Source organism: Periplaneta americana, chromosome 16, assembly GCF_040183065.1.
Source record: "Periplaneta americana isolate PAMFEO1 chromosome 16, P.americana_PAMFEO1_priV1, whole genome shotgun sequence".
NCBI classification, from domain to species: Eukaryota; Metazoa; Arthropoda; class Insecta; order Blattodea; family Blattidae; genus Periplaneta; species Periplaneta americana.
Genome location: NC_091132.1, coordinates 152337919 through 152351601, shown reverse-complemented (window position 1 = coordinate 152351601; position 13683 = coordinate 152337919). Strand labels below are relative to the sequence as shown.

General features: G+C 36.4%; 1 protein-coding gene across 4 annotated transcripts in view; it reads right to left on the bottom strand.

Annotated features, from left to right (window-relative positions):
• Positions 1-242: 242 nt before the first annotated feature.
• LOC138691357 (zinc finger protein 235-like) overlaps positions 243-13683 on the bottom strand; it is a 38275-nt gene continuing 24834 nt past the window's right edge. The window contains exons 2-5 of one of the 4 annotated variants that reach the window (XM_069813260.1): positions 13172-13269; positions 12698-12835; positions 9535-9617; positions 243-2577 (exon numbers count right to left, since the gene is read on the bottom strand). In XM_069813260.1, coding sequence (XP_069669361.1) covers positions 1170-2577; positions 9535-9617; positions 12698-12835; positions 13172-13264 — 1722 coding nt within the window. In that variant the 5' untranslated portion in view covers positions 13265-13269 and the 3' untranslated portion in view covers positions 243-1169. Of the gene's footprint in view, positions 2578-5540; positions 6208-9534; positions 9618-12697; positions 12836-13171; positions 13270-13683 lie in introns of those variants that run through there. The other 3 variants (XM_069813261.1, XM_069813262.1, XM_069813263.1) reach the window with 3 other exon arrangements.

Genomic DNA, 13683 nt, shown 5'->3' with positions numbered 1-13683 from the left:
ATAGAAGCCTATTGATAACCACCGAGAACTTTGGAGACTGCTCTACTATTTGATGCAAGCAGCATTATCATCCATCAATTATTCGGTGAGTTATTTAACTTTCTAGCTCATAGTTGTCCTGGACACCCGGTATTTGTACGTCCCGCATACTCGAAAATCATACATTTCTTGGATATGATAAACGATTACATATCGAACAAAGCTTTCCTTATTTATTACTTAATACTCTATGACATACTTAAATTAATAGTGCTGTTTTATTAGCATAACAAAGTACTCAGTCATATTTACATTGCTATTATTAATAATATTATTGCCCAAGAAAATTAAATTATTTTCAGAAAAACTTGTTAAAGCATTTGATAATTGAGGCCAATTCAAAATTCATTCCACTTCATTACTGTTACAAGCAAACATATTTAAATGACTTATAAATAATCTAGTGAAACACATATGAAATGGCATTGGCCAACCATTTCAGAAATATCGTGCTCCTTCCTTGTCACCTTAAATTACATGTATTCTCGTAGCATGTACTAGCGTCATGTAACTTGCTCCGTTAATAGTTTTCTGCCCAAGGACGTGCCTTTCATTGTAAACCTAGCATTCTACAATCTATCATATTTTTCGTCTACCTCTTAGTATAGAGATCCTCCCCATTTTGTTCTTCCTGATCAACTTGTCCATTATTATTCTTATATGTTTATCAGTAGGATGCATTATTCTTTCTTCACTTACTTGCTATTTAGTAATTCACTTCTCAGTAAGAGACAAGATGCATTACACGGTTCAACTTTTTTTTTCAACTTTACGCATTCAAGCAATGCATGAAAGATTGACGATATTTAATATTTATTCCTGTATTATACACGTAGTGAAGGTGACGTTCAAAACGGCGCACCATGTAGACACAAGATTTTCACGCATCATAATTCAGCGAATTTTTTAGTCTTGATTATTTCAATATTCTTCGTAAATTGCATGCATATGCATATGGAAAATTGAATCGTGTATGTGCAACTATAGATATGATTATTTCTCAAGATCAGTACATTACTTAGGGTTTTCTCGAAAGTACATTGTACAGATACAGAAGCTGAAGTCTCTTACCTATTCATAATGTGTCACATCATTAACAATTTAAATAAAAGAGATATGATATTTCAAACCTATTCCCCAATATGCTGATGAGCATGCATTTTTAAGCGTTTAAGCTGAGTAAAAAGCTTTCCACAAACATTGCACTTGAATGGTTTCTCACCAGTATGTACGTAATTATGGAATTTTAAGGAACTGGATTGAGTGAAACATTTTCCACAAACACTGCATTTGAACGGCTTCTCTCCAGTATGCAACCGAGCATGAGCTTTTAGTTGGCTCGATTGCGAGAAACATCTTCCACATACATCACATTTGAATGGTTTTTCGCCAGTATGCATTCGAGCGTGGGATTTTAATTGCCCTGATTGTGAGTAATTCTTTCCACACACGTCACATTTGAACGGTTTTCTACCGGTATGATAACGTGTGTGAATTACCAGTTGTCCCGACTGTTGGAAAGACTTTCCACACACATCGCATTTGAATGGTTTCTCGCCTGTATGTTGGTATGCATGGAATTTTAAGGACCCAGAATGCGAAAAACATTTTCCGCATTCTTTACACTTGAATGGCTTCTCACCAGTATGCAATCGAGAATGGGATTTTAGTTGTCCCGTTTGCGGAAAACACTTTCCACACACATTGCATTTGAATGGTTTCTCCCCAGTGTGCAGCCGAGAGTGTGCTTTAAGTTGCCCCGAATCCGAGAAAGAATATCCGCACACGTTGCATTTATATGGTTTCTCACCGGTATGCTTACGGGAATGAATTACTAGACCCGATTGCGAAAAACATCTTCCACAGATGTCACATTGAAATGGTTTCTCCTTCGTATGGGTGCTTGAATGAATCTTCAGGGATCTTGGGTAAGAAAAACTCTTTTCGCAAACACCGCATTTGAATGGTTTTTCGCCTGTATGCTTGTAAGCATGGGTTTTCAGAGATCCGGAATGCGAAAAACTTTTTCCACAATCATTGCATTTGAATGGTTTCTCGCCAGTATGCATACGTAAGTGTGTTCTTAGGTTCCCGGACTGGGAGAAACCAATGCCACAAATATGACATTTGAATGGTTTCTCGCCAGTGTGCTTGAGTACATGAATTTTCAGATTTGTCTTACGCAAGAAATGCATTCCACACACATCGCATTTGAATTGTTTTTCACCCGTGCCAGTCCGTAATTCACGTTTGAGAGGCACAGAATTATCTGAAATTTTGTCATTTATAACACATTCATTTGAATTCGATCCTGTTTCATTGTGAAGTGAGGAATAAGTTATGTGGCTGTGAGATAGATTCTTCAAGTTTATTTCACGTGTAGCCTGTCTTTCGTAACAAAAATATTCAGTAGAACTTCCGCAGGCAGTTTTCTTTGAAGAAGCAAAACTCTCGGCATTTTGGTCTATCGTCATGCACTCTTCATGTGTCATAGCATCACACTGTGACGACACACCACTGCAACAGATAGCCGCAAAGCTAGAATGAAAATATTCCAATAATCTGTACAATGGTTACAACAAACAAGCATTCACATCAACATAAATACATAGAAGAGATCACATTTATATACTAAAAGTGATAGCAATTATTTATATGGTTGCTATTAATAACGAAGAACTTCTGAAAGATGCATATCTACAAAGGTAAAACTAAATAAAATTATCTAAAACGACAATGTAACCAAACCGGTAGCTGTGATGAAAAATAGCGTGTATCTGCATGCAATGGCGACTCGTTGTAATACGGAAAATATACTCTACTTAAAAAAAGAGAGAATGACGAGGAATGAACAATGATGGTAAAATAAATTTATTTTTTTATTTCTTTTTAAGTTGGTTATTTAACGAGCTGTATCAACTACGAGTTCATTTAGCGTCGATGAGATTGGTGATAGCGAGATGGTATTTGGCGAGATGAGGCCGAGGATTCGCCATAGATTACCTGGTATTCACCTTACGGTTCGGGAAAACCTCGGAAAAAACCCAACCAGGTAATCAGCCCAAGCGGGGATCGAACCGCCGCCCGAGCGCAACTTCAGACCGGCAGACAAGCGCCTTAACCGACTGAGCCACGCCGGTGGCTCAAATAAATTTAAAGAAAGGAAAATCACAAGAGCTACTCACCACTCCAATTCTCTGTGACCAACTTGAAGGAATCCACAACGACAACCCTATGAGGGTCAAAATTAATTAAAGTTCTCCACCAGGAGAAATAGAACAGACAGTTGGGTTATAAAATCGTTAATCTTTAAATTGACAAAGTATCCTATAGGATACAACAGGTTAATAGGCTATATGCCATAATCTTAATAGGACAATAGAAAAAATGGTAGGAAAATTAAATTTAACCAAAATTTCACAATACTATATTGTACAACATAAAATATGGACATTGTGATAGTTGTTTTCTTTATAGTCCAGCACGGTTTGATAAAGTAGTGTAAGAAATTAAGTTCTGCCAATTTAAGTGTTAACCTGTTCGGTACACTGAATAACGGGAATTGTGAAATTATTATATGGGAATTGGAAATTATATGGGTTTAGCAACTCGCATCGAATTACACGCAACACACGTACAGTGAGGTAGGATACACTAGAAAAAATTAAAAAATTTCCTTTGATTGCCATAGTCTGACTATAAGTGTCTGGTTCTTTCAAACAAACACAGACTGACAATGCAACACCGAAGATGTGAGAGATTATAGCATCTCTGTACAAATTGATACTGGCATACTGCCATCTGAATGTTTGAATTAAGACGAGAAGCACAGAAAAAGAATAAGGTTGTGCATGAATACATTCAAGTGCGCACAATGAGGTATGCAAGGAAGACAGAGAATCAGTCAATATCTGGCAGTGCATGGCACTGCAATACTTGATTCGATTCGAAATTGGTTCTTGCCTATAATGTTATCAGTGATGAGACATGGCCTCTAAGGTTTGATCCACTAAAAAGCATATGAATATGGAATGGCGAATTCCAGACAGAAAAAAACTCATTCCGCCATCAGAAGTGGAAAACTCCTGCAAGCAGTGGTTTATCGCGAGCAGGGTCTAATGCTGTTGGAATGGCTGGAAGAAACGTGGTGTCATACAGGCTATCCATTACTGTTTCTCGCTGCGCACTCTTCAAACAGCCATTACGACCAAGCATAGAGGAGGTTGTCTCAGGGAGTTGTTCTTATTTATGACTACTCTAGGCTCCATGGTGCAAAAGCCATGGTCACAACCCTGTGGCAATTCAGATGGGAGTCACTGGAATACCCCCTTAGAGTCCCGATTTGTCACTTTGTAACGTCAATATCTTCGGACCAATGACGAGGTGTTTGAAGGAACATCAATTCAACTCCAATCAGGAAGTGAAAGGTGTAATGGAACAGTTATTCCGCTGCGAACAACAAGCATCTTTGCGGCTGGTATTGCAAGACTAATACACCTTTCGAACTATTACCTTAATGCCAGAGGGAATTACATCAAGACCCATATAATTTATGGCATGTATACAATGTCTGTACATACTTACACATTTTAACAAAATGCCTGAGTATATATTTCATTTGAAGGAACTATAATAATAGCCAGACTTCTCTGCCAGTTCAGCCTCGATCTCACTGTCATACAAATTATCCAGCACATTAATAGAAATCACTTCCCCTTGTGAATTTCAGAAACGAGAGTCCCTCAACGTTAAATGTCCTAGACTGAAGCAATTTCTGCTAATGGAATGTTTTGCGATTAATGAGAGTTAATCTATGAAATAAATTTCCATTGATATGAGTGGTATTTCCATGTATTGTGGGTACCTATCACCACAGCATGGCGCGTCCTCAGGTTGCGGATAGAGGAGACGGCCTCCAGATATGGAGGGTAGTTGCGAATGTATCGAATAAGCAGTTGTGTACAGCCAATAAGGGGTGATCCTCCAGCTTGTGGGTTGGGCGCAGAGCTAGCAATCCATCACTGTAAAAAACAACTTGTTACGAATCCATACAATAAGCCTCGGAATGGGACTGATTCTCTGGCACGAGCACAGAAAAGCAGGGCATGTACATGTATGGGCGAATCCAGAAATGCATATAGGGTGTTAGTTGGAACATCGAGAAGGGGAGGCCGAGACGTAAATGGGAGGATAATATTAAAATGGATATGAGAGAGGTGGGATATGATGATAGAGACTGGATTAATCTTGCCCAGGATAGGGACTGATGGCAGGCTTATGTAAGGTTCCTTAAAAGTCATTTGTAAGTAAGTAATGAGTGGCATTTTTTACTATTTATGGAAAAGGGGTGGTTTTGGAATACAATTCGTTTAGTGGTTGTCATAATAGCTAGCTAGTTATAGTACTACTGGAATAGTACTGGTGTTACTGAGAGTAATATCTCTGACAATAGTCAGGCTACTTATTAGTGGAATAGTATTGTGACAGTGTTAATTACATACCTATATAACAACGGCCATGCTGCTGCTTTGCTAGCAGTACCTTCATTATCTACCATCAAGCCATCACTGCCATGTTTGACACTCTTAAAGTATTTATGTCCCTACTCGTTCACATGAATATCTTAAACAAAGGAGAGGACTATTCATAAAGTAAACTTCCGTTTCCATTTACAGAGTGTAGTAAAAGTCATTTATAATTCATGTTGATTTTCAGATAAGCCAATATACATTTATACTTGTATCAAGTTTTAAAAATATTAATCGTAATGTCTTAACATTCATTAAATATATAAAAAAAATCAAACTGTATTTTAGAACAAATGTCATAAATTATAACGTGTTTTTATACGTATTGAATGTTAAGTCATTAGGATTGATATTTAAAAAACTTGATACAAGTATTAATGAACTTATCCTGAGTCCACAGTTTTACGAAAATCAGTTACCGGTACTATAGGAAGCACTATGGGTAGACGCATCATTTCCAGTCAAAACAACATGAGTCCGATCATTACTAAGCATTCTATAAAATCTTAAAATATTGAGTTCTTTCAAAACCACATCAGTCCCGGACCCATGTAGCTTTAACGTTTAACGCCATGATGCACTCATGAGACATTTGCTATCATGCACTTCTTTGTCAAGATGTTGGACAGTTCCAAGAGTTCTGTAAAAGAAAAAATAATGAACAGTGTTCTATGAAAGTACCTGTACTAGATAGACTAGACGTTTTAAATAAAACTACGTCATTTTAAAGCAAAAATGAACAAGATGTGTACCTGTGTACCTTCAAGGACTTGTAGAAGTGCATGATATAAAGAGAAAGAGTCCTCGAAGAGAGATTCTAACGCAAGAAACACCACCCTTTTTGGAGGGATAATATGCAATTTATGTTATTTTGTTATTGTGAACTAAAGATATGTCTGTATTCATACATTACCATTAAACATGTGACACACTGGTATGAAAATTAATTACACGCGAATAACTTTTTTTTTAAGTCGGGTATGATATTTTGAATTTAATTTGTGAATGATATGAATCATTTTCAATATGAAATAAAAATAAGAATATAAATTGATTGAAAACTGTATAATAATGTATTTCACACTACAACAAACAATAGACACCATATTTTATCAGGATACTGGTGTTCTTATTGGTTCTTGTTAAGGCAACATGAGTCCAAGAAATTAAAAATTATTTTAAGGTGATATGAAATAAGATAATTAAGATACAATGCCTTTGTAATCAGACATACTAATGTATGGTCCTGCTGTAAAAATTGCACAGATGTAACAGAAAATCCGTTAACTATAAGTACTTTTTTCTGTTTTTCTCGAAACTTATTTTCTGTGACTCATATGGTTTTACAAATGACCGATTCAAATGCGTAGTTATAGGCACAATGACATCATCTTTCCAGTGAATGATCCACGATTTAGTCAGCTTCAAGCAGTGGTATAGAGATAAACGCGCGTCTGATACTTTTTAGTGCTAAGCATGTTCAAAATGTGTGCTCTAATAGACAATCCCACCAGCTGTGAGATATAATCGGTGATATAATTTCTTGTGGCAAAAACTGTGAAGTGGCTGCAATCCATAATGTAACGCTATAGGATGGCTTTATTTTGCACGATGACGCCTGCTCGCATACTGGGCAGGATTGTGTCCAAACTGCAAAATTTCAACTGATAAGTGTTAGGTGCATTATTTGGAACGTAGTTATTATCATCTTTTCATGCACATGAAGAAGTGGCTTGCAATGCAGCACTTTGACTTTGATGAGTTGTAGTCCAGCGTCGTAGGTTGACTTCAGTTACAGGCAGGAGACTTTTATAAGACTGCGATATTCAAAATCTCCTTAAACACTATGATAAGTGTCCCGATTTAGCCAGAAATTATGTACAAAAGTAAATCAAAGTTTGTAGTCTCGAATTGTTGTAAACAAATCCTATTATCATATTGACATTTTTCTTACAATAAAACGGAATTTAGGCTACTTTATGAATAGCCATGGTATGTATGTGACTCCTTCCCGAGGAAAAAAAAAGTTCCAGGGCATACACCTTCAATGTGGTCTATATTTTTATCCATTATGGTTAAGTACCCTCTTCTCTGATATGTCTCAATATAATCGTCTCTCACAACATTCACTATAACACAACTTAACTTTCCATTCTAAGTAATCCCACAAACCACTAAGCTTCCCCACAACATTTGGAAAAACTAACTCACTTACAAACGCATTTACACCCATGGCAAAGGTCTCTCACTACTTTGAATGTAAACTGCTCCATGTATCATTGCATATTGAGTTCCTGATATTGGTACGTAACTCTGCTGTGTCATTGTTCCTTGTGAATTTATTCATTTGCAGTGTATACCATTTACAATTACGAGAAATATCACCTTGGACCAATTATTACATATACATCTCGCATTTTACACATTACTTTATTAGTCGGATGTAAAAGTATTCCTTGCAATACACTCTCGTGGTCTAGTGTTGAAGACCTCAGACAATTCACTAAACACATAGCCTCAACTGAAGTGTGATCGAATTGTAGTTTCCGCAAAGGTATGTAAAATAAAAATTAATACCAAGTGGAACTAAAGGTTAAGAAACAGAAGAGGAGAAAATGAGAGGAGACGACAGAAGAAGATAAGAAAGAGAGGAAGGGAGCGCGAGAAAGAGAAGATGAAAATAGGCTTTGACAATGAAGGATAACACTTCAAAACTAGTCAGCCAGGCAATTTCCTAAAACGTTAACAGAGTAAAGAAGTTATAAAGCAGTTATTCAGTGGAATATATATAATTTTTTGAGTTGTCATTTATCGTAGTTTTACATTTGCTGATAGATCTCCACAGCAAAACCCTATAGTTCTTACGTCTCAGAATGTACTGGTGCTTGCTTGTTGCTATCTATATAATTACCATGATGGTATTTCTGATATTAATGTAATACTATTGGTGTTAATGATGAAAAGGGTTGTGATACTGTTCATGGTAGTAGTATAACAATACTGGTGTTCGTGATGGTAGTGGATATGCATCAGCTTCTTGTCTATGCGGATGATGTGAATATGTTAGGAGATAATCCACAAATGATTAGGGAAAACACAGAAATTTTGCCTAAGTTAGTAAAGTGATAGGTTTGGAAGTAAATCCCGGAAAGGCAAAGTATATTATTATGTCTCGTGACCAGAATATTGTACGAAATGGCAGCATAAAAATTGGAGATTTATCCTTCGAAGAGGTGAAAAAATTAAAATATTAGTTTGCTGTCAAAAAATCTGAAAGCTACAATTAATAAAACAGTTATATTACTGGTTATTCTGTATGGTTGTGAAACTTAGACTCTCACTTTGAGAGAGGAACAAGGATTAAGGATGTTTGAGAATGAGGTTCTTAGGAAAATATTTGGGGCTAAGAGGGATGAAGTTACAGGAGAATGGAGAAAGTCACGCAATGCAGAACTGCAAGCATTGTATTCTTCACCTGACATGATTAGGAACATTAAATCCAGACGTTTGAGAAGAGCCGGGCATGTAGCACGTATGGGCGAATCCAGAAATGCATATAGAGTGTTAGTTGGGAGACCGGAGGGAAAAAGTCCTTTGGGGATGCCGAGACGTAGATGGGAGGATAATATTAAAATAGATTTGAGGGAGGTGGGCTATGATGATAGAGACTGGATTAATCTTGCACAGGATAGGGACCGATGGCGGGCTTATGTGAAGGCGGCAATGAACCTGCGGGTTACTTAAAAGCCATTTGTAAGTAAGTGGATAAGTAGTAGTGATATTAGTTCTAATTTTAGCATACATACACCATTCTTATCCTAACCCTAAAATAAGTCGTTCATTTGAACAACAATCTGTTACTTAAATTATAAAAAAAAAGAGATATTATTTCATAAAACGTTACAATCTTATGTGAACATTGTATTGAAGCAGTATATCCAACAAGGAAGTGGAAACTTGCGCTCACCTCTCTGTCAACATTGCATCAGGTGATGACATTCCTTTCAGTATCAGCTCCCCATCCACTGTATCTAAGGAACATGATTGTTCCTGAAAATGGAGAGTAATTAAAAGATAAATATTAGTTCGAAAAATGGAGCATTGTGTTTGTAAACAGGGGACCAAATCTCACAAATTTCGGTTCAGCTATAATTTTTTAATAGAAAAAGATAAAAATTGTTATGATGGTCAGCCATTTTCATCGGCACTTCATCATTTCTGCATTCAGGATCGTCGTCATCATCATCATCATCATCATCATCATTATCATTATCATCATCATCATTATCATCATCATCATCATCGTATTGGAGCTTAAAAGAAAACTCCATGTAGCCATATGGGTAACATTTATGATGGTGATCTACACGTCCCTTGCAATCCAATTTATTACAACAATGGGTAGAATGATCCCTATCAATTGACTTCTAATGCCTTCATCGAAAAGCAACGTGAAAAACTTTCGGATTACCTAGCAGTTATATGAGCTGCATATTTTCTTCCATGGGAATGTTTCTATAATCAATCACGTAAACACGTAAATAATTACGACTATAGAAAAAAACAACAATTTTCTGCATCATAAATTGCATTGGAATAGATGGGATTTAAACCTGAAAACACAGCATAAAGATAAAACGCTCAAAACCTTAGGCAAATGGTAAAGCAAGCGAAGTGGAGGATAGCAGCATCAATCGTAATAAACGAAATAGGGTAGTTGTTGTTATAAAACAAAGAACAGCAAACAGTAAAGAGATGTGAACGTAAAGAAATCAAAAGGAAGACAACTACCTTCTGTCCGAAAAGATATACATTTTGTAGAGCCTGCTTAAATGACATGTTGACTATATTAAACTGTGGCATTTAGTAAGTAGATAAGATGTTATTTCCAAGCTCTAGACAGTAATTTAGAAAATGCCGAATTGTGACATTGGTCTTCTTACAATAATTCACTTCTCTGTGTCCAGTCTTTTCTTTTTCAGTTTGCATTTCCTTTTCTTTGTTATCAAATATAATATCAAAGTAAATGGAATCTATGGCTTAAGTTTCTCTTCTAAACAGCGTACAGAACATGATTTTAATATCAATATAATATGTATAGAAATTATATATCTCTTTTCATTTCAAAAATGAAAACATCAAAATGTAGAGAATTTGGTAACTCAAATGTTTATTGCGTACTGTGGCAAATGTAAAACATTTTCATTATTCGCCCCCACTTAAAAAAAATGATGTGCGAAAATCAAGGAAACAAGATACGGTGACAAAGTACTTCATCTTTGAATGAAGGGGAAAGCTTTATGAATTTCAGGTCAACGTTACATCTTCTCTCGACTTTCTTGGGTGGCACCAAAATACCTGACCGAACTTACTCGTACATATGTATTCACGTAAAAAATCTGATACTTAAAATATGTAAAGTTTCCTTGCCAATTAAAACTTATTAAACAGTAGAAGTAAAAATAAAATAAATATTTTATATTATTCGAGAGTGATTTGATAGTATTATAACATACTGAAGGCTAACTGAATTGTTTCACGTATTGCACTATAGGCAGTAGCATAAACAAATTCAAGATTCTTGGTGTCGTATGTTGGCCGTGGTAAACATGGGTTCTTAAAATAAAACTGTTCTACGGATTCCAGTGGCGGCTCGCGTTAAGAGGCACATGGGCACGTGCCTTCCCATTCGTTTTATTTTCCCACAGTTTTTACTTAAAAGTATCGGCTCAAAACTTAATGATTTAAGAGCTTCCATTGCAGCATAAACATACTGTGAAATGTGAATGCTTTCAGCTACGGCGAGCGAGTGGAATCGTGGAATCATCTGGCTCGGGCTTCGTAGTTCTAGTGCTCATCCTTTTCACATGCGCACTGACAACTCAGAGTTTCAAGTGCAAGAAGAGCAGTGTGAGGTGATGGATGGAGGGGTGAGAAGATGAGAGGGGAAGCGTCGGCCAGGGCTCAGTCATTCGCGTGGTCATTCTGTGCACATGCGCAAATGGTTTTAAAACAACGTGTAGAACGCGATGAGGAAGGCGTTACGTATAGAAATATGATGCTAACACTGTCATGGCCCGAAGAACCAATTGAGTTGCCAGCTTAGCTATTCTGTAGCTAGATCTAGCTTCTTTAGATTAGTTACTATAATTACTATATTTCATATCAGAGGCAATGCTTAACTATGTTTTCCGATTAATTTAGGTACCAAAATTAAACCGTTTAACATTGTCAATATAGAAGTTTAGCTATATTCAAAATTACGGTAGGCTACTTTTTTATTAAGAGTGTTGGCAACATTGACGACCGTACGAAATACATGTTATCGGTTCCCACGTTTGGATTCGTAGCGGCAATAATAACATTCTGAGGGTTATTAATAATTCTCTTCCTTTTTATTTTAAGTGTGAAGTTAGTTACATTAGTGTTCGTTGTGTGCTTCTGTACTTGTTCATTTGAATATGGATAAAGTTAGTGAACTAATTGGAAGGCAATTAGCTTTCGACAGCAGAGTTCGCGCCTAGAAAGACTGACAGTAAAATGGTGCGTTTGATTCCTAACTTCAACCAGCGACTTATCGAAGTATTTGTTCGAGCTAAGGATAGAAGAATGGACTTCGTCTATAAATAGAAAGGTTAGTGTATAATGCATTCTTTATATTTACATTTTGCTATTGAAATTTTCAGCAATTTTCAGTACGGCAAGCCTATGTTCGTGTAGTGAGGAACCTATGGGTTCAATTAATCCAACAGGTTAGTGTTTTAAGTTGTGCCCCGCCAAATAATTTGGTTACGAGCCGCCACTGACGAGGTCCCACTTGGTACACTACTGAAGTATGGGTGAAGCCTTCTGGATCACCCGTACTGTATATTCGAGGATCTTGTTCCATGCCACCACTAAGAGTAGACAGATAAATTAAGTTGTTTGAAATAAAAAGTTTGACTCTTACTGCAATCAAAATTTATTGTATTTCGAAAACGAAATACACAACTTAACTTACATTGCAGTGAAGATGTAAGTGAATTCATCACATAAGGAAAAACATAGTTGGTACAGATGTAAAGGGATGGTGTCGAATGAATGGATTACAAGATAATTATCAGTAGAAAAAGAACTAGCATCTCACTCACCTGAGGTTCACACTTCACAAAATGGAAATTAACTGGCATTTGAGTTTCTTCAACTTTCATATCTGAAGTAATATCGTAACTCTGGTCCACGCACTCTTCCTTTATCCGAATCATATGCTCAGAGAATAAGTTTCCTTCCTGCAGAATACAAATACATGATAAATAATATGATTAATATAGCCTATCGCAGTGTTACAAACTGTTCTTTGGGTCTCACACGCAGAACTTCATTTCTACTTGCTAATATAATATATATTATGTTCTTCTTTAACAAGAGAATCAACCATCTGTTCATCAACACTGACCTATCAGAGTTGCCAAACTGCAGGTAGCCTATATCAGCATTACTGTGTTTAAGCCTATTCGGCAGTTGACAATATGTTCTTACGTGCAATAATATTAACATCGTCATCGTATGTTACATTGTTACACATATCACATACAGATATTATATAGTAATGACTTTCAATTTACCTCTGATAAAGGTTTCTTCTCTTCTACATTCGTGTTATCACTCATTTGTACAGCCAATGGATCGACCTCGGGTTCCATATTGGTCACATCCATTACAACTGAAAGAGGTAATTAAGAATATCACATTCGTTTGCAGAAAGTGAGCTGCTGAAGAAAGTTTATTAAAAGCAATCAAGAACGAGAGTAACGAATTAAGCCGTTCTTGGATTCTGTGTGTAGGTGATTCAACATAGGCTCAAGTAGGGCTATTAAGATAGAAAACAATAACCTTTTTTTGCACGATAGTGTGTTTCTTCGCCGTTACAGAAACGGCCGCCACTATTTGAAGTTGATTTTACTGAATTCAGAGATAAGTATGTTGAAATGTTGAAATATTACAAATAACTGCTCTAGGGTTGTAAATAATACTACTCCTGCCATCTACCGACAACTACGACAAACTTCTTGCTTAGAATCGATCAGCTGTTCGTAGGTACTGTAAATTAATATTTTTAAAAATATTATTTTCAAAA